This window comes from Marmota monax, unplaced genomic scaffold, assembly GCF_021218885.2.
Source record: "Marmota monax isolate L192 unplaced genomic scaffold, Marmota_monax_Labrador192_F-V1.1 WCK01_AAM20220418_F8-fsc00091, whole genome shotgun sequence".
In the NCBI taxonomy this organism is placed as follows: Eukaryota; Metazoa; Chordata; class Mammalia; order Rodentia; family Sciuridae; genus Marmota; species Marmota monax.
Genome location: NW_026692434.1, coordinates 5,361,424 through 5,382,200, shown reverse-complemented (window position 1 = coordinate 5,382,200; position 20,777 = coordinate 5,361,424). Strand labels below are relative to the sequence as shown.

The following is a 20,777-nucleotide window of genomic DNA, read 5'->3' as shown; positions in this document are numbered from 1 at the left end:
AAATGTAGCATTTCTATACCATATAATCAGTGAAAGATTAGTAAAGATTAGCTTTACTAGATAATGTAAATGGCTTATTTAGAGTAACTCAACTTTTTTTTTTTTTTTTTTTTTTTTTTGCCTTTGAGGGACTAGGTGCAGAAGGGTAATTGAAAGATGTCACCCTGGTGTAAATGGATGGTGAAACTCAGGTTACAAGAAACAGCAGCACAGTAACCCTAGGGGGCTTTGTTGTTCTGCTGATCATCACACAGGGGCTGGTCCCCAGGCCATAGGACTGCTGACTCACTTACTTTCCCTCAGAGCTGTAACTGTTGATGCTGCCATCAGTGGACTCCCGACTGGGCTGTCTCACCATCTTCCTCATTTCCGCTGCCATTCCTGTTTCTGTGCTTCTCTGAATGGTACTTTTTAACTTCTTGTGGCCCGACTCTGACAGGAGAGAGTAAAAGAAACCCTAAGTTCTATTTAGATAGTTTTTGCCCTGAGTGTCAATAGGTCCTAAAAATACCATAGTGAATTTTCCTTGTAATTATACATTTAATCAGGAAAGTAGTAGTGTCAGAGAGTAATTTGCTGAATTGAATCTCTTTACTAAAGGGTGCTTTGGCTAAAGTACAGCAGAAGGTGAACCATGGCCATAGTTCCAGACAGAACCCAAATGTCAATGAATCAAAATGAACTCAGTGTATTATGGCTGCTGAAAACATCAGTAAAAATTCAGATTTATCACCGAACAGGTTAGGTGAAAAGATAGTATTGAACAAACCAATGGGTTTCTCCCAGTCTGGAACTCTCCAAGCTTGTGGGAGCAGACCTAAAGGAAGGGGTCATGTCCTTTAAAGAGACACTTCCAAGTATGAAAAATAACAGATTTGGTACCATGAGGTATTAGAAATTCTCATAAAGTGAAGCAGTAGTAATTTCTTTGATGATTTTCACAACACTTTAACATATACTAGTTACATATGCATATAGATAACGTGAGTAGATACAAGGTACCATCCTAATTCTAAGGCAACACAGCTTATCTCATGGCCTTTTGGTGCAGCTGCATGACTTCTCACTGGCAGTTCTGGGTATGTCTCCATTTGTACTGTGAATTATGCCGGCCGGTCATGTTCATGTTCTTGATACACTCTAAGTTCAGAGCAATTTCCTTGGGCCCCCCTGTGAAATGCACTAGCCAGTATTCTATTCATAGCATGGAAATGAAACTAAAACTTTTGATTATACATATGAGCAGCACCAATAGTTCAGACAAACAAAAAGACTTTTTTTCCATCTGTATATTCTATAAGTATTTCAGGTTTACTTTCTGTTTTCCATATAGTATCATCCAATATCCATTAATAATATATGAAAATGCTCTATAAATGTTACCTACAAAACACAAACATAAATGTCTTTCCTCATAAATCCTCTGTAGAGTAGGTACACTCTTAGATATGTCATTTGAAAGGCAGCATTTCTTCCTCTGATTTTTGGTCAGTAAAATCCCTTTGTAAATTGTCTAGTACTGATGCTTTTATGTATTTTTTTAGCAGGTTGATTATATTTTTGTTGCTTTATTGTTCTTAACCTTCTTATTGCTATTTTTGTTTCTAAGATCAGTGTAGGTATAAAATATTCAAGTATTCCATAAATTGAAAATTCCTTCTCATTTCATTCCTCTAAAGGACGATGGTAGTTAATAATTTAGGAGCTATTTTTCTTTATGCCCATGCTTGCTTTTCACTTTGCTTCTGTGATTAGTACTCTTATTTTTTGTCTTTTCTCACTGGTTGCTCCACTTCAGTCTCTTATATGAGAACCTCTTCTTCTATAATACTTTCAGATATAGGAGGACTGAGCATTTAGACATTTGCAGTTTTTTCTAAACTTGCTTCCCAAGTTATCCCAAGCAAGAACTTTTAGGCCTTCCAAATGTGTCTGCAGTCCAGTCCTACCCTTTCTCCTAAATGCCAGTTATTAATTCGACTGCCTAGTACCTCCATTTAGGGGTCCAACAGGCATTCCAACGTTAACATAGACAAAGTGGGACTGCTCCAGACCTCTGTCACCAACTACTCCCTCAGCAAATGGCAACTCCACTCAATTGTTCTGGTCAAATCCCTGTAGTCATCCTCAACTTCTCTTTGTAACACAACCTATGTCCAATAAATCAGCTAATCCATGTGCTTTTTTTTATTCAAATAGATCATAAATCTGATACTATCCCTCCTCACTCCTGCTCCAGTCCCACTTCAAGCCACTCTTGTCACTCAGGCAACTGCAATATCCACCATACGGGCTTCACAGCTTGCATTCTTTTCTTCCTCAGAACATTGTCCACAAAATAGTTAGCGTGATTCAAAAGATGCAAATCTTAATATGTCACTCCTTTGAACAACATCTTATAACAGCTCACTATCAAAATTAAGGCAAACTCAAATTGTTATCATGGCTCACAAAATACTAAATAATTTGGCCCCAGATACAACCTTCTCTCTCTCATTCCATGTCCTTGTTCTCCCAGCACACAGCCTTCCTTGCATGTCCTTGAACACTCCAGCATGCCTTCTCAGGGCCCTTCTTACTCACTGGCTGTCCCTTCTGTTCTTGCCTTGCTTCCTCACTTCATTCAGACCACTGCTTCAATGTCACCTCCTGAGAACAACTTCTTTTGATCCCTATCACTCTCTGTTCCCTTGTACTTTGTTTTTCTTCAGAGCACTGCTTCATCTGCCATCAAACCACCAACTGTTTGTTGTATGTTTCCCAGTTAGAATCTAATTTCCATTAGGGCTGATGCATTCTGAGTATTTCTTCCTGTTAACGTGAGTATGCCCGGAACAGTGGTTATAATCTCTACTGTGCAAATTTTCTCATTCCATTCAGTATAACACAATGACAAACAGTTCTATATTTATTCTTTATAAGATTTCACTGCTCCATTACAGTTATGTGGTTTCAAAATTAAGCCACCTATTTGTTGATGGGCATTTTGATGTTTCCAGTTGTTATAGGAGAGATTTTATAGAAATTCCTAGAAGTTGAAATGCTAATAAAATGGCAGAAATGTTTAATATTAATAGGGAATTCTAAGTTGTTGTTTAAAAACAATGTAGCAATTTACAGTCCTACCAATATTCACATGGATGTCTCAATTTTCCCCACCTCTGACTCAAGAATTCCATTCATCCTTTTTGGTGCAGCTTGCCCATCTGACTTGCTATGGTAGATCACATATACTTATTGAAGGCAAGGAAATTCCTGCCTTGCTTCAGTTAGAGCCATTTAAAAAACTTTTTTTTCTTTTTTCTTTTGTAGTTGTAGATGGACATGGAGCTAAGGATAGAACCCAGTGCCTCACACATGCTAGGCAAGTGCTTTGCCACTGAGCTACAGCCCCAGCCCGATATGGCCATTTTTCTTTTTAAGGGAATTTAGTTTAGTTTTGGTGGTTATTCATTTTTATGTTATTCCTTCTTCTTAGATGTAGTTCATTTAAGAAGTCACTGTGGGTAGAGCAACATTTCATTCATGTCCATAATACATTGGTTAGACTCTAGTGAGCAACAGGGCAAAGCTCATGTGTATACAGATTGAGCATCCCTAATCCAAAAATCTGAAATGCTCCAAATATCAAACTTTTTGAGTGCTGACACAATGCCACACCTGATTTCATGTGATGGGTTGGAATCAAAATGCAGGTGCACTGAAAATACTGTATTCTAACTTCAGGTTATGAATATATGGTATTTATGAAGCATAAATGAACTTGTGTTTAAATGTGGGTCCTATCTCCAAGTATGTCATTTTATATATGTATGCAAATATTCCAAAATCTGAAAAAATATAGAAGCTGACATGCTTCTGATCCTGAGCATTTCAGAGGAGGGATGCTTAACCTACATCACCAAAGTACTGAGCCAGATACACTTATAACAAATGTTTACCAAAGGCAGTGTGAGGCAACACAGACATGGTGGCATATCAATTCTTACTAAAAATAATGAGAATCTTAGCTAGAAAAATCCATCCACCCAACAATTATTTATGAAGCACCTACTATGTGTCATTCACTATCCTAGACACTGGGGATATATTAATTAATGAAAAATTTCCTGCTCTTATGAAGCTTACATTCTACAGGAAAGGCAATGAACAATTAAAGATATAATATGGGTGGTAATAATTGCTATGGCAAAATATTAGGCAGTATAAGGGGGTAGAGCATGATGGGTAAAGCAGCAGTGGTTTTATTTAAAAGGAGTCAGGTGTCATTAGGTAGGAGTATGGAGGAAGTGAGGACACAAGCCATGAAGCAGAGAAGAGGCAAGCAGCACGCTGCAGGACAGTCATGGCGACTGGTGAAGAGCCCTGGAGGTCTGGAGGTGGTGGTTGTCTTACAGTAGTACACAGGTTCCCAAGCTTCCTTTCCAGTCTTCCTAATGTCCGCTGATGTTCACTCTGGCCCAAAGACTGTTGCCAAAGATCTCAGGGCTCTATGGATGACTTATTGTCCAGATGACCACTGACTGTAGACTGTCAAGACTTGATTTTTCTTGCATTTACTAACACAGGTTTCAAATGTTTGTCATTCACTACATATTTGTTCAATGAATGACAAGAAACATTTTAAAATAGAATGATCTTTATTAGTTTGTTTGTAATCTTAAATTGAGATTTCCAGATTCTTTAAAGAAGAGTACATCTACAGAGCATCCCGAAATTCTTAGGTTGGGTTTTATGCCTTAATATTTTCCAAGTGTACATGCTACACACACTGGATAAACACCATTTGAGAGGTTAGTTATTAAACTTTCTATTGTACTTACCTAAATTTGTGAATCTGAATACCTTAATAATTGTAAAGTTTTTGTTTTAGTCTGATGGGAGACGGCAGATGGAGTGCTATCTAGCTGTTGTCTTATTCATATAAATAGATATTCAATGAAAAGAGCTTTGACAAGTTGAGCAATGTCAAGGCCCAGGTAGAGGTTGAATAAACAGTTTTAGCTTTGAATATGTCTTATTTAAATTCATAAGGGCTCTAATATTAAATTGGAATGTGAGGGTTGGAAGCAGTTCTGTTTTATACATGTTTTATATATTTGAAAACTGTAAATCTGGATAAATGTAATTCATGCAACAAATCTGTTCAGCATTGATTCTGGGTCCAGTTTCTTTTAGACACTGGTGATAGAGCAATAATCCCAACAGACAAAATTGCCTGCCCAAGTGGAGCTTACATTCTAGAGGATAATATGGCTCAACATGTCAGCAGCAAAAGCAGGATTAGAAACATGACTTTCTGAATCTCAGTCTTGTGATCATTCCAATATACCACAGTTCAAGAAAACACAAGAATGGTCTTATTTATTTAGCAAACATAAAAATGTTTTAGTCATACAGATATTTTCATGTAAACATACATATACAAACTTACAATTACAAGCTCATTGCTAACTTCGTGAAAAATCACATATAATGTATGTATTATTTGCATCTGTCTCCATGTGCTATAATAATAATGAATACATTACACATGCAAAGTTAATGTGATATAAGGTGTTAAATGTTAATACTTGGAAAATATTGTTTTTAAGAATACCATCTTTATTAATTAAACAAAAATCAAAGAATCATTAACGTTATAAAGACTATGAGTCTACTATCAAATTATGATATGAAATATGATTTAAAAATGCTGTACCAAGTATTCTACAAATAACTAAAAAAATTACAAAATAGTGCATTTTTATATTTTATAGTCATAAACACATGAAAAATTAGTAAAATCCATAATGTTTGGGGGCAACATTTTACCTATGTTGTCGAAGAGCAAACTTACTTTCAAATAATGTTCCAAAAGGTGTCATATTTACATATGAACTATTTCTCACTCTGTATAGTTGAAGGCATATATTATATTTAGAAACATTCCAGTGACTTAATTCATTTTAAAGATACTCATTAAGCATCAAAAGTCTATAATATAATATAATATAATAATATAATATAATATGCATCATTCTAGAGATATAATAGTAAGAGTGTTGAACAGGGCATACAAAACATGTGAGTATGCATCAAGACATGAGTAAAAGATCAGACCTAGAGATAGGCAGACAGACAGAAGACAGATAGGACACAGCAACATGCAGATGTAACTATAATTTATGGTGCTAAACATAACCACCTAGGAAGAAAATGGAGACAGAAATAAAAAGAGCAGACAGAATAAATCCTAAAATATTACCATGTTTAGAGGTTCTGAAGACAATTAAGAATTAAGGAGGAAGAAAAGGAGGACCTTTTAAGGTAAGGAGGGGAAATCAGAAGAAAGTGTTTTAAGAAGTGAAAAAAAAAAAAAAGAATGCTTGATTATCACTTGTATTTTTTTTTTTTTTGGCAAGTAAAAACACAGTAGTGATGTTGGTACTTCACACCATGCAGATCACAGACTGAGTGAAGTAAGAGTTAGGAGCCTAAAAGGGGTGGCTAGTCAAAGAGTGAATGAAGTGAGTAAAGGGATAGCTCTTATGACTATTTTGAAAAAGTCTGTTATGATTGAAAGACAGCATTTGGAAAGCCACATTGTATTACAAGAGGTTGTCTATTTTTTAGGCTCTGTGTTAGCAAAGCTTAATTCTATGTAGATGGATAGGGAAAAATACATTATTGAGAACAATATTGTTAGTTGGGGAGGAAGTTAAAGAAAAATAATAACTAGCCGATCCTACCAATTATCTAGAAAAATCAGTGAAAGAATAACACCTAGCTAGAGGCTGAGGCAGGAGGATCACAGGTTTGAGATAAGCCCAGACAATTTAAGTGAGACCTGCAGCAATTGATCAAGAAAGACCTTGTCTCAAAAGAAAACATAAAATGGCCTGGGGATATAGCTCACTGTATAGCCCTCCTGGGTTGAATCCCCAGGACTCCCTCTCTAAAAGAATAATACCTAATTGATTAAATTTTAAAAATTAGGTCCAAAAAATAAATGCAATAATGTCCTACTTAGACTATGTAATCTTCTGATTACCCTAAAATAATCCTACAGAGACAAGAAGAGAAGGGAAGAGAGAGAATATTTCAAACAGCAAGTATGAAACTGCTGCCTGCATCATCACTTAAGGAGCAGGTAGAAATTATGAGGTGTAAACTGCAGATCTGTTAGAGTCTATAAACAAGTCAAAATAACACCTGGCATTTTGCCAGGGTTGTAAACAAGTCTAGATGGTGCCTGGCAAAATGCCAGAGGGAGTGGTTTGAGAAGTAACAAAAGCGAGCCATTAAGTGTGGAGATTCCTTATTGGTTGACTGATGTATGGAGTTTATGTTAATTAAGATAAGCTGTGTGGAATGTATAAATAGCTCTGTCCTACAATAAAAGGCTCCCACTCCTGCTGTATCAATGTACACAAGTTATTCGTCACCACCCCCCACCCCCCACGCCCCCCCACCCCGTTATTGGCTTCAGTTCCTGAAAGCGACTCGGTGTTCATGATTTCTAAAATGGAACATAGAAAAGCAAACTAATGACTGTGTCTGGTGTTAAAACAAAATAACAGCAACAGAGCCAAACTATAAACTCCTACAGTATTGGGTTTACTGAGGGACTAGATTGCATCCAAGAGCTTTTCAAAGGAAATCTTAACTGTGTGGATAATGAAGGGAAAGGGGAACTGTGTGGCTGTATTTCAGGCTAGGAGAGTGTCACACTTAAGGGCCCTGAAATGAGAAAAAGGACTGACCCTTGTGATAACTACGTTTCCTGAATAACCAGAGTTAGTTTACTGTGAGTGAAGTCAGTAAGATGTGAAGCCAGGGAAGTAAGCAAAGGAGAGACCGACCATATGAAACCTTTTATCTAATGCTCCAGGGTGTGTGGTGGCCTATCACTGGGCTGCTGCTGTTGTATCATTATTAATGAGGATCACGAGGTCTTGGTCCTACTAATACCAATACTATCCTTATAAAATTGTGCATATTATGTGCAGTATGGTAGAGTAATATTATTCCACCTTACATCAGTTCTGTGCCTGCAGACAGCTTACGGAGCCTGTCCAGGCCTCCCTTTCCTCAACTATGATGATGATGCTTAGTTCATAAGGTTATTTTTAGTGTTAAATGAGATATTTCACAGAAAGTACTAAGCCAAAAAAAAAAAAAATGCCAGCAGTTCTCTTTTGCTAATGTCAGGTGCTTTCAATGTTGTAGTACCTTAAGAGTGCCACAATTTTCTTTGGCATTTGAACAAATAAACAAAAATATTCTTTTTGTGTTGTGCCAAGGTTTTGTTTTTACTACATTTCATTCTAAGCCAGATAAATACAACTTACACAAATTTCATATGTCTAAGGATTATTTTAAGAAAATTTCATGCGAGTCCTTTGATTTTTATGGTTTTCCTCATTTTCTCTTACTTATTCTCCAGGTTATTCCTACAAACCATATAGCCCACTGTTTTGCTTTTGTCTATACATGTTCCACAAAGATCCACAATTGAAGAAATATAGTGGAGAAGTAGCTAAAAATAGTTTTATTCAGAATATCTTTGTAAGATGCATGAAATAAATTCCCTTGACTATTTTATTTTAATAGAATACTTCAAGTAAGATGCATGAAATAAATCCCCTTGATATTTTATTTTAATAGAATACTTCAAATCTTTTTCAATGATGTGCTTATGCTCTTGTATCCTCTCCTGTAACATAGAAGAGATTTTTTTTTTTTCTGTCATGAACATTAAGTTCTTTAGGCAGACTGCTTGAGAAAAGTACTGAACACCCATATCCACTCATTCCTGCTCTGCCTCGGCTAACAGCTGCTCTCTGGTAGCAGTCAGATATTGTTAAGTGTCTATAATGTCTGGTCAGTCATGTCTGCTTAGACCACTCAATAATACCTATCTTCTCTGCAAAATATTTGCTAACATGATCTTGACTCTTCCTCTCCACCAGCTGGTAAAAATATAAGCAGCGGCAAATTCAAGATGGCCTTTTATGTGTTTTAAGTAATCTGTATATTGAATTAATAAATCTGCCCAAAAACATTCACGTAAAGAGGTTTATAGTTGCTGAAATACACACCTGTACCACATCAGGTTTTGGCCAAAGTCAAGTCAGGGAGGAGGAAACATTAATGTGATGGACTTCTCACTCCTGCTGGTTGTTGAATTTCACAGCTTCCACATTTCCTAAGTGTTTCTAGTGCTGTGTCGTGACTTGTGTCCCCTAAACATGCATGTTGAAGCCTTGGTCACTAGTACCTCAGAATGGAACTGCATTTGAACAGGATGAAGTCATTAGTGTGGCTCCAATCCAATCTGATTGGTGTCTTCATGAGGAATAGATTAGGACCAGAGAGAGGGGCAACTGAGGGACTGCCCTGGAATAGGCAGAGGGTCAAGGAGAGGGCCTCAGGAGAAACCAGCCCTGCAGACATTCCATCTCAGACCTCTAGCTTCCAGAACTGTGAATATACCTTTCTGTACCAGTCACATTTTATTATGGCATCCCTAGCAGACTAATACATCTAGCGGATGAATATGTTATTTTAACATTCTGAAGTTCTCATTTTATTTAATAAATGTGATGATTGAAATACAACTTAAAATATGTGGGGATAAACAATCACCTATGTGGTCTGAGGATGAGGCCAAGGCTCATGGGCTAGGAAAGCCTTGTTTTCAGCTTGCTTTGATTACAGATGATCTGAAGTATTATTACATAGGTTTACCTAAATCATACAAGAAAGTTAGGCCTCAGATTTATTTTCCCAGGAGTAAATAAATCACACTTCATTCTGATCTGTTTTCTTTATCTCCTTTGGTGTAAGTTGCTACTTTGGATGCAGCTGGATTCCATTTATTAAGCATAAACATGGAATATATCCTTATCGTCTACCACTGTGACTAAAAGCAAAGCAATACTTCAGACTGAAATCCAGGAAAACAACGTTTTATAGCCTGTTTCAGATTTTTAAAAAATTATTAAAACTCAGTATACTGCTATTTAGGGACTCCTTCCTCCTTATCTAATCTTAAAAGGTAGCCTGATATCCCAAGTATATGGATAGGAAGTGGTCAGGGCAACTCTGGAATCAGAAAGTCTGGATTCAGGTGCCAGTTCCATCACTTACTAGCTGTGTCTGCAGGAGCTTGGGTCCACCCTGCCTCACTCTCCTCCCCTATGAAAACGGTGGATAGTGGTGCTTAGATCATAGGGTTGAGTATTAAATTATATAATTTATCCTGTTTAAAGTCACACAATAAGAGCTCAAATTATTTTGCACAGATAAGGTCTTCAAACAGAACCATGCCAATTCACCTTGCTCTACTTATAGCTCTTCTTCTTTTTGTGCCTCATGTTTAACTTAAAATTCAATACTGAATGCAGTAAGATTGAGTTGGAACATGTCACAGAGACTATTTGTGTTTCCAACATGCATTCTCACATTTTCCTTTAATGGAAGAAGAGTTTCTAACCACCATTTCCTTCCTGCCTCTCTTTCTGATGGCATGGGGGCATGATGGTGAGAGCTGCAGCAGTTACTTCAGGTCTCAGGCTGAAAGTAATTACTGAAACAGGCAGAGCTGGGGCCCTTCACATGAAAGAGTCACCAGAACAACTCAGGACTGGACTGTTGACTTGGATAATTATGTGAGAGTCTTTTCTTTGACAGGGGTAGGGAGTGTTCCAGGGATTGAACTCAGGGGCATTCAGCCACTGAGACACATCTCCAGCCCTATTTTCTATTTTATTTAGAGACAGGGTCTCACTAAGTTGCTTAGTGCCTTGCTTTTGCTGAAGCTGGCTTTGAACTCACGATCTTCCTGCCTCAGCCCCAGGAGCTGCTGGGATTACAGGTGTGTGCCACTGCATCTAGATATATGAGAGTATTGATTAAGCTACTGTATATGCAGGGGTTTTGTTATAATAGTCAATCATATATCACAGTAGACAGTATTTCTAACAAAACCCAATGCATATTTTAAAAATAAAAAAATGTAGCTTTTCTAAGAGTAGTTTCAATTTTCTAAATTTTAGCTAGGAGATTCTTTCTTTTTTAAAAATTTTTATCTAATTTGTGCTCTAGAGGTTCATATTTGGAAGACTGAGTTTCCTATTTAGCAATAGAATCAAAGGTAATTATTCTTACCCATACAGTCTCAGAGAATGTAGGGTTAGAAGAGAAGATTTTTTAGCAATAAATGATCTTCACTAAATAACCTCAATGTCTAAGGAACAATGCAGAGTACAATAAAGAAAAATCATTTCCTAGTAGTTCAATGTTCTGAAACAAGCATGCATATGTGAAATTTCTAATTATGGTGTAGCAAAGACTGTACTGCACAAGTGATTACAGACAGAAGAGTTTTAGATCACAAAGAAAATGAATAGATTTTTTTTCTATAGCTTTTCCACTGCTTGGTATTTAGCCAAAAGAACTAATATCTGCATTTTATAGTGATACAGCTACATCAATGTCTATAGCAGTGCAACTCACAATAGGTAAGTTATGGAACTTGCTCAGGTGTCCATCAACAGATGAATGGACATAGATAAGTGGTATGCTGGGTGTGGTGGCACACACCTGTAATGCCAGTGGCTCCGGAGGCTGAGGCAGGAGGATTGTGGGTTCAAAGCCAGCTTCATCAAGAGTGAGGTGCTAAGCAACTCAGTGAAACCATGTCTCTAAATATAAAATAAAAATAGGGATGGGGATATGGCTCAGTGGTTGAATGTCCCTGAGTTCAATCCCCAGTACCCATCTCCTCCCCCCAAAAAATGTCTGAAATTATGGCAGTTACTAGGAAATGGCTGGAAATAGAGAGCATGATGCTGAGTGAAATAAGCTGGACTCATAAAATCTATGGCCAAGCGTTTTCTCTCATATGTAGAAGCTAGAGCAAAATAAGTAGAATAAAAGGGTGATATTCCATGAAAATAGAAGGGAGATCAGTGGATTAGAGGAGAAGGGATGATAGATTTAAAAAAGGGAGGAACTATGGAATAAATCTGACCAAATTATGCTATGTACATATATGAATATACCAAGTGAATTTCGCCTGTATGTATATTTATAAAATGCCAATTAAAAAGGTATAAATAAACAGCAGGAAGATCAGTAGAGAAAAAGAAAAAGGAACTGGGGCAGAAAGAAGGGAATAGAAAGGGGAAGTACTGGGGACTGAAATGGAGCAAATTATATTCCATGCATGTAATATTATATCAAAATTAACCCCAATGTTATGTATAATTATAATGCTCTAAGAAAATCATTAATTTTAGAATATAGAAGTAGTTTCTCTGTTCTTTTCATCATATTCCCTGAAATGAACCAAATGGCTTTTCCCACAAAATTAGGATGATCTGATTTAAAATATAAGTGGTACATGTGAAATTCTTTTTGGGACACCCAGAAGGCAAACCAAGAGACAGGCAGAAATTTTAAGAAGAATCTGAAACATGAAAACAACCAATCTAGAAGAGACTTGGCATGTGTCATTTGTCACCACTGATGGAGGCCCCACACCCAATCTGAAAGTCATAGCATCAAGCACTTTACATGGCTGGGGGAAGTGGGGGAGCTTGCTTGGGGGACTCAATATAGCTTGAACCAGTAGCAGAACTGGAACTTATTTATTCTATGAGGTCTTATGATTTTCCTAGACCATAGTCAACACTTATGTGTAAGTGTTTGTAGGTGGTGGTGCAGGGGAAAGAAGAAGATACTTGGAGAAACAAGAATAAATACTATGGTTTGATGTAGTTTATGGATATTTTATTTTATGAATAAAATAAAAATGTGTTTTATTATCTCCTAAAGGCAAAGTTCATGTCAAGAGGAATTTATGATTCCCCACATTTTAGTTGTATACATGTATCATATCAGTATTGGCCAGTTTAAGATAGGATAGATATGAAGTGTGCTTAAAATAAAATCACAAAATGAGCTAATGAGTCAAAACAGACAGTTAATAAGAACATGTTAGATTCAAGGTACTATGAAAAGAGCATATGTACAGCCCTTAAGCATACGTGTGAGGATCTACTCTGCTCAGGCTTGAAAGGGCCTGCTCTGCTCTCATCAGGCCTTAGTTCTTCATATAATATGTAGCCTTTCTATTTTCATGAACTAAGAAGAGGCTAAAAGTACATGCCCACCCAAAGATCCTGCTGTTCTTCTGAACTAGCCATTAAATTCCTAGGATCACAGAAATTCCTACCCAAATGGTACTGGATCAATATCCCAGACTGGCTCAGTTGTCTTTCTAGGGACCACACTCCTGAAGTTAGGTAGCACCATCAACATGCACATGCTGAAGTCCCAGTGCATCAGACAGATCTGAATCACATGTGCAAACCCTGACTTGCAGAAGAGAGGGGAAGCATGGGGACACCTCTGTGAGAGTGTCATAATGAGACGGGGCAAGACAAAGACAAAGATAGTTTGGCAGGTAGAATATTATAAGACCTTTTCTAGTATATGATAAAGTGTGGGTTTCCATTTATTGTTTAGGGCCTTGGGCAAGCCTAGAATCTCTCATGTATATAACTTCCCCATGCTTCATAATTCACTAAGTCCTTTATTTTGATCAGTTTAAAGGAATTATCATTAGAACAAATCTGTTGGGTGTTTCTGTTTGGAGCTTTTGTGAGATTTGAAAATTTGCAACACATTTCGATGATGAAAATTCAAGGAAATCCTATAGGAATAGCAAAATCCTATTCTCTTTTATAGATCTTTTCCTCCCATAAGGTCAAGAAATTTAAGAGCTGACCAGGAAGGGAGTGGATGTATAGAAGTAACAGTTCTACTGGGTACACATATCTCTTAGGGACCCAGTCATTGCTCTGTCTCTCTGGGGGACAATTTTCCATGTTGGCACACTGAGGACCTCAAAACCCACAGATATAGACAGATCTTTCCTCATGGAAGTTGAGTGGCATAACAGCTGGATAAATTTGGTGTAACAAAATTTCTACTGCACAAAATCAAAATGTGCTAGCACACATTGTTTTGACTCATTTATGATCCTCACATAATGGAGTGTCTCTTTACATGTCTTTAGTAGAATGTGAAAGCAAAATTTGCTAAGATTTGATTTGAGCAGGGACTGCAAAGAAAATTGAGGTAGTAGGTCACTCATTTCAAAACTCTAAATTTGAAAATCCTATAGTCGTTTTTTATATTAATGTTTTAGTTGTAGTTGGACCCAATACCTTTTTAAAATTTATTTATTTTTATGTGGTGTTGAGGATCAAACTCAGGGCTTCACATGTTCTAGGCAAGCGCTGTACTGCTGAGTCACAACCCCAGCCCCATAGTCTTTTTTAACTTCAAAATTTTCAGGAGAAAGAGTAAATGGGCTAACAACTATCTTATTTCTCTTGCATTTATATAACTAAAAGATAAGAAGTACAGGTCAAAGAAATATCTTTATCCTAGTAACTTTAAAATAATCCAATTTCCATTTAATAGTGACATTTCCCTTAAGAGTGACTTTGAGGCCTTTATGGTCAGAAAGAATACTTTCAATTCAGTAAACAAAAATTACATACATGTTCACTAGCAAACTTGCAGGGAGCAAGACAAAAAGTACTGTAGAAATCCCATTTGGGCCAAATCTTAGTTATAAAGCAATACAAACGTACTACCCTATTTTACCCAAACCTTGTTCCATCCTCCAAAGACCTGGTGTGCAACCCTGAGAGATTTTGGTTGACTGTAGAAGAAGCAAATTCAAGTGAGAAATGGAAGAATTACACTAGGTGGCCAAAACATTTTCCTAAAACATTATCACTTGGAAATGTTTCCCTCTCATTTGTTCTATAACAATTGGAGATTTATGTGGATTTTCAGTTATTAGCTACATGTGGTTTGCACAAGTTACTTCAGTAAATGAATTTCTGACATCCAATAGACCTTCCTATTTGAAAGGTATGAAAATTAAAAAAAAATAGTAGTACTGAGCTATCAGAAAGATTATAATGGTTTAAGAGAAAGGAAAAGGTATCAAGAATGTTCAGCACACCTAGAAAGAGCTAAGTTTGTAAACTCAGGAGAAATTTTGCAGAACCTAAGAGGAGAATGAATTAGAGACAGAGAGCAAATTTTAAGAGGCAAAGAACACAAGGGTACTTATTACCACCTAGTGATTCTGACAAGTAAGCAAAATGTTCTGACTACTCCATGTCAGGTTGGAACTGAGCTCAAACTCACCTCAGTACAGACATGACAAGGAGAACACATGTGGAGAAAACCCTGCTATGGAGGCCTGGCAGTGGATTGTGTGCCATTTAGGAAGAATGATTCTGAGACTGGCAAGAAGGTACCTCATGTAAAAGGTTGATAAAAGGGGTTGATTTGTGCCTGTGTGTCTATGAGATGTGAGGGGCTGCTGGCTATTACTTCTTCACTGCCAATAGTAAGAACAGTTGTGAAATAATAAAACACAAAGTTGTATATCATCCAAAGACTGAAATAAAACTCAGGAAGCAAGAAGAAAACACTTGGTGGTGAAAACTGGCATGACAGAATATAAAAAGTATTAGCTATTTAATTTTAGTCCTGCAAACTTCATTTTTGAAAATTATATGAACAAGAACTTGAAATACAATAAAAGCCTAAAAAGTGAAGGAAACGTGATGGATTAAAATTCATCAATCTCCACAACTGAAATGAAATAACACAGTATTTAATGTTTCTGTGGGTGAAGAAGGGATGTGCCTAAACAGGTGTGTAAGCTTTACAGTAATGTTAATAAAATGGATATGAGTAATGCACATGTTATTGATGCTAATTTGACGACATTAGAAGAGTCTCAACTGTTTTCTGCCTTTCTTCTTTCCACACTTTGATTATGAGTCTTAACACACTGTCCTGATTTGACTGACAGTGCGAGCAAAAAACATAAGGCTCAGATTATGGAGCTGGTAACTCTTCTAAAGAAGGAAAACATTACATATGGGCATGGCAGCACACACCTGTAATTCCAGCAGCTTTGGAGGCTTAAGCAGGAGGATCATGAGTTCAAAGCCAGCCTCAGCAACTTAGTGACGCCCTAAGCAATTTAGCAAAATAAAAATTTTAAAAAAGGGCCAAGCACCTTGGCACATGCCTGTAATCCTAGCGGCTTGGGAGGCTGAGACAGGAGAATCAGAAGTTCGAAGCCAGCCTCAACAAAAACAAGGCACTAAGCAATTCAGTGAAACTCTGTCTCTCTAAATAAAAATACATAATAGGGCTGGAGATATGGCTAAGTGGTTGAGTGTTTCTGAGTTCAATCCCGGATACTCACAAAAATTTTTTTAAAAAAGGGCTAGATATGTGACTCAGTGGTTGACTACCCAGGTTTGATTCCTGGTACTGAAAATGAATAAATATATAAATAAAAATTTTAAAAAGGAGGAAAACACTAAGATGCAAGCTAAAAACAGACTCGGCACTTTTTTTCATTAGAGCAGATTAAAATTTATAAGAATATTAAGTGGCTTTATTTACTTAATGTGTTTGGAGGCTTATGTCATATTAAAGCAGTATTAAAAATAAATACCATGCTGAAAAATCTGAAATGCAAATTATAGGTAAGTTAAATTGATACACTTTAAAGTAGAACAGATCTGAAACCTACCCCTGGGTTGTTTGACAGCATCCAAAATATTAAAGGATCCAAGGTGCAGTAAAGTTAAATCCTTTGCCTTTGGTTCCACAAATTCTTACTAATACATTGATAATTAAAGGCTAAATCTTTCTATTCCAAAGTCTCTGGCCTTTACTGTAGATGAAAGTTGATTTCCCATTTTGTTAATAAGGAAAGTCTCATTATGTAAGCAGTGGACTGTTTATCCAGCATGAATACACGTTGTCATGCTCCATTTGCTCACATTTTAACAGGCCAAGTCTGACTGCTATTGACTTCAGCATCTTCCTGCTTCAATAAAATCATTATGCAATGGGTGGGTGCAACCGGGCTGTAGTGTCCCTGCAATGAACAGGAACCCAATAGCTGCTCGTTAACACAGTTCAAAGAAGCCCCTTAGTTCTGCTGTCTCTGTAGAGAAGGAAGACTTTGCTTACAAACCTAAACTTGGCGTATGATAGTGAAAGCCTCTCAATAATGCTTCTTGAAATTGCCCTTAAAAAGCACAAAAGGAAGAGAAGTACTGTAAGTGCTGGTACCTTAGATTTTTGGCAAGTGGACTTCAGCTGTATTTCTATACAAAATAAGTTCAGATTTTTTGAAAGAAAATAAGCAGTCAGGTTCTAAATCAATCTAGAAAAAAAGAGCATTTTTTATGGGTTTGAAAGCATCACCTACCATTTGGTACGTTAACACACAAAAAAACTTTAAAGATAGAACCTCAGAAGGTACAGAAGGAAAGAATTATCTCAAGAATGCATTCTGATGAGAAATGATAGTTAATTTTGTAAAAGTTAAATACCACAGAAATATAAACCAGCAATTTCAACTATAGAATGAGATCCTTCTCTTTAACCTTCATGTGTTCTCTCAAGAGCACTGCAATATAATATTGACATGGAAAGTCATTATCACCAACACATATCTACAGCACTTCCAAGATGAACTGTGAGGTCTGCTGTAATGACTTTGAACTGGCTTTAAGAGCCATAGGGTCATTATCCTTGGTCTGGATATTTTAGCTGCTTGTTTTGGAACAGCTATTTAGTTTGTTGCCCTTCTCTTAATATTTCACTTGGCTGACAGGCTATGGCCTGGGACAGTCTAGACTGTTTTCTGGTTATATTGCCACCATAAAATAACAATTATATTATTCAGAAAGAATACTACTATTTAAAATTATTTTCAACTTATTGAGGAGCAAATCAAGGTTGAGAGACGTTAAAAGGTTTTGCCACAATTACAGACAGTAAATGGCAGGACTGGAATTCAAATCCAGAGGTTTTAGCTCCAAGTTACTAACTGCTTTGTACTTCATTAGGCCCTTACCAGGTGACAGTTAAGGAGCTCATCTCTTTATACACCTATTGGTTCAGTCCTGCTTATTATCTTTTTTTTAAAAGATTTTTTTGTAGCTATTAATGGACAGAATGCCTTTATTTGTTTATTTTTATGTGGTGCTGGGATTGAACCCAGTGCCTCACACATGTTAGGCAAGCGCTCTGCCACTGAGCTGAGGCCCTAACCCTATTTATTGTCTTCTACTGCACCTTGAAAGTCGTTCAGTGCTTCAGGATGTGCATGACCTCAACAGAGATGTTTATCTTCTACTAATCCAGGCTTTACCTGATTTCTGACTCCTTCTAGCTCTCTAGTATCCTTAAGAGAAAAATTCAGTCAACCACTGGGAATACCAATATTAAACTTCAAATATGTATACAGATAGGCCCCAACTAGAATAAGATAAATTCCATGGTTATACAATTTATCAAAATGAATTCTACTGTCATGTATAACTAAAAAGAATCAATAAAAAATGTTAATCTTGTACAGAACAAAAGTGAGCTTTGCTATTCCTTTGGTAACTCTTTTTTTTTTTTTTAATAGTTGTAGTTGGACACAATACCTTTATTTTATTTATTTATTTTTATGTGGTGCTGAGGATTTAACCCAGGGCCTTGCACATGCTAGGCAAGCACTCTACTGCTGAGTCACAACCCCAGCCCCCCTTGGTAACTATTATTATATTTATCAAGTACATGTTTAATTTTACCAGACACTTTTTCTATTAGTGAAGATTCTGTAGCTCTTTCATCTTTTATTTCTTATAGTATGTAATTTAGTGCTTATAAGTACTGAATAAACAAAGACAGAATATTGACCAAAATTATAGATGCTTGAAATACTACTGTGATACGTAGTTTCTTTACATACAAAACTAATTCTCTGAATTAAAAGCAATAAATTTAGTTCTGGTTTTACCATAAATAGCTCTTTGACTTGAAACAGGTCATCTATGAGATTTAATTTCTCTAACCTTAACATAAGGATGTTGAACTAGATGTTATGGAATGTCTTTTCCAATACTAATATCTTATAATAATATAAGAGTAGATTTATGCTAATTCATGCTTAAGTTTTAATCTTTCTTGTGAAAAGACATATTTTTGAGCAGTGGGGTAGGGGTCAAGGTATTTTCCCTGTGACCAAAAAAAACAAAACCCAAATCATGATACTGTAAAATTCAAATATGTGTAAACTTTTCAAGTCTTAATGTTGTCATAAAAATGTTCTGTTGGATGGACAGACAGAAGGAGCATCTGTTTTACACACCCCAGCATGTGCAGAATTACACTCTTTCCCAGAAAAATGCTCTTACCTAAATGTTTTAACAGAAGTTTATCACAAAAATAATCTTGAGCCCTTTGCTAGGACACAGTTTTTGACTTACTAGCACTTGTAATCAGCAATAGGATAGCATATGGCCAGGGGCAGAGGTGAAATAGCAATTAAACAAATTTGCATGTAGGCCCCTAAAAGGTTCTTCAGATTATACACCACACACTCACTACACACACAAGAAAAGAAAAGGAATAATAGCTTATAATTTTGTCACAATCACAGACTTAGCAAGTGGCACGACCAAAACTTAAGCCCAGGGGTTCTAGAGCCAAGTTAGCAAATGCTTTGCACTTTATCATACCCTCACCAGTTGACTGTTAGAGGGCTTCTCCACCTACACACCCATTAGTTCAGTCTAGCTCATCGCCTTTGATGCTGAACCTTTGATGCTATCCAGTGCTTCGGGACATGCACGGCCTCAACAGAGAAGTTCATCTCCTAACTCTGGTTTACTTGTGTTTTATTTTTACAAGCACTTTAAATGTGTTAGATCACAGTTAACAAACAGAGTTCCAAAATTTCAATTTTTTTTTTTTGCCTTAAAAAAAATCTCATCTTCTTAGGAGATGGCACATTTTCTCTCACACTCATTTGTCTTTCATTTCCTGGGAAGATAGATTTCTTCCATCCAGTATCACTTACAACTACATGCTTATCTTCATCAAACCTCTCCTCCCCATCTTCTATACGGGGAGGATGCAATTCCTCCTCCTCTTTTGCAGCATTCCTCTCATACTTACCTTCCTTCTCTTCTCTGCCTTATTCTCATTAATTTTATTCTTTAAACACCAGAATCCCCAAATTTCTCCTTCTTCCTTCCACAAGCTATACACACACACACACACACACACACACACACACACACACACACACTCTATTACACTTTTTTATTATATACATGCATAAATATGCATACCTTCATTTTCCAAATACATATTAAGCATTTAAATGGTGGTGCTGTACATTCGTGTAGATTCAAAATTAAAGGTAGCAGACAACCTGGTGGGGTAGGAAAACTTGTGAGCCATACTATTTCAGGAGGATCAGAAGCATAAAATATGCCTAAGGGAGTAATGGGACAAAGGACCAAGTTGGCACTTCTGCTAGGGTTAGTTAAAGAACTTCCCACAGGGGAGGAGATGCTTGAGCTACCCCTTGTGAGTACAATAATCTGCATTTGTGAGTACAAACACATCTGCAGACAGATGAGGAAGGTAAAGGGCATTCAAGACTGCAACACAAAGATCACAAGAGACCTTTTCATTACACAATAATAATAGCTATTCCTCTAATTTCTCGTTCTCCACTCCTTCCTAAAAGGACACCAGAGTCTTTCTAATCCATCTCACTTCAATTGCATTTTCAAAGTTCACAATAAAAACCACTGGCTTTCTTTCAATGCAAACTGTTGGGATCTCTGGCAGCAAGATCCCCAGACCCAGGATGAAAATCA

At 36.8% G+C, this 20,777-nt stretch overlaps 1 protein-coding gene across 48 annotated transcripts in view; it reads right to left on the bottom strand.

Moving 5' to 3' along the window:
- Rims1 (regulating synaptic membrane exocytosis 1) overlaps positions 1-20,777 on the bottom strand; it is a 447,890-nt gene that overhangs the window by 12,968 nt on the left and 414,145 nt on the right. For all 48 annotated transcript variants that reach the window (XM_058578848.1, XM_058578854.1, XM_058578856.1 and 45 more), the window contains one exon: positions 294-432. In XM_058578848.1, the coding sequence (XP_058434831.1) occupies positions 294-432 (139 nt within the window). The remainder of the gene's footprint in view (positions 1-293; positions 433-20,777) is intronic.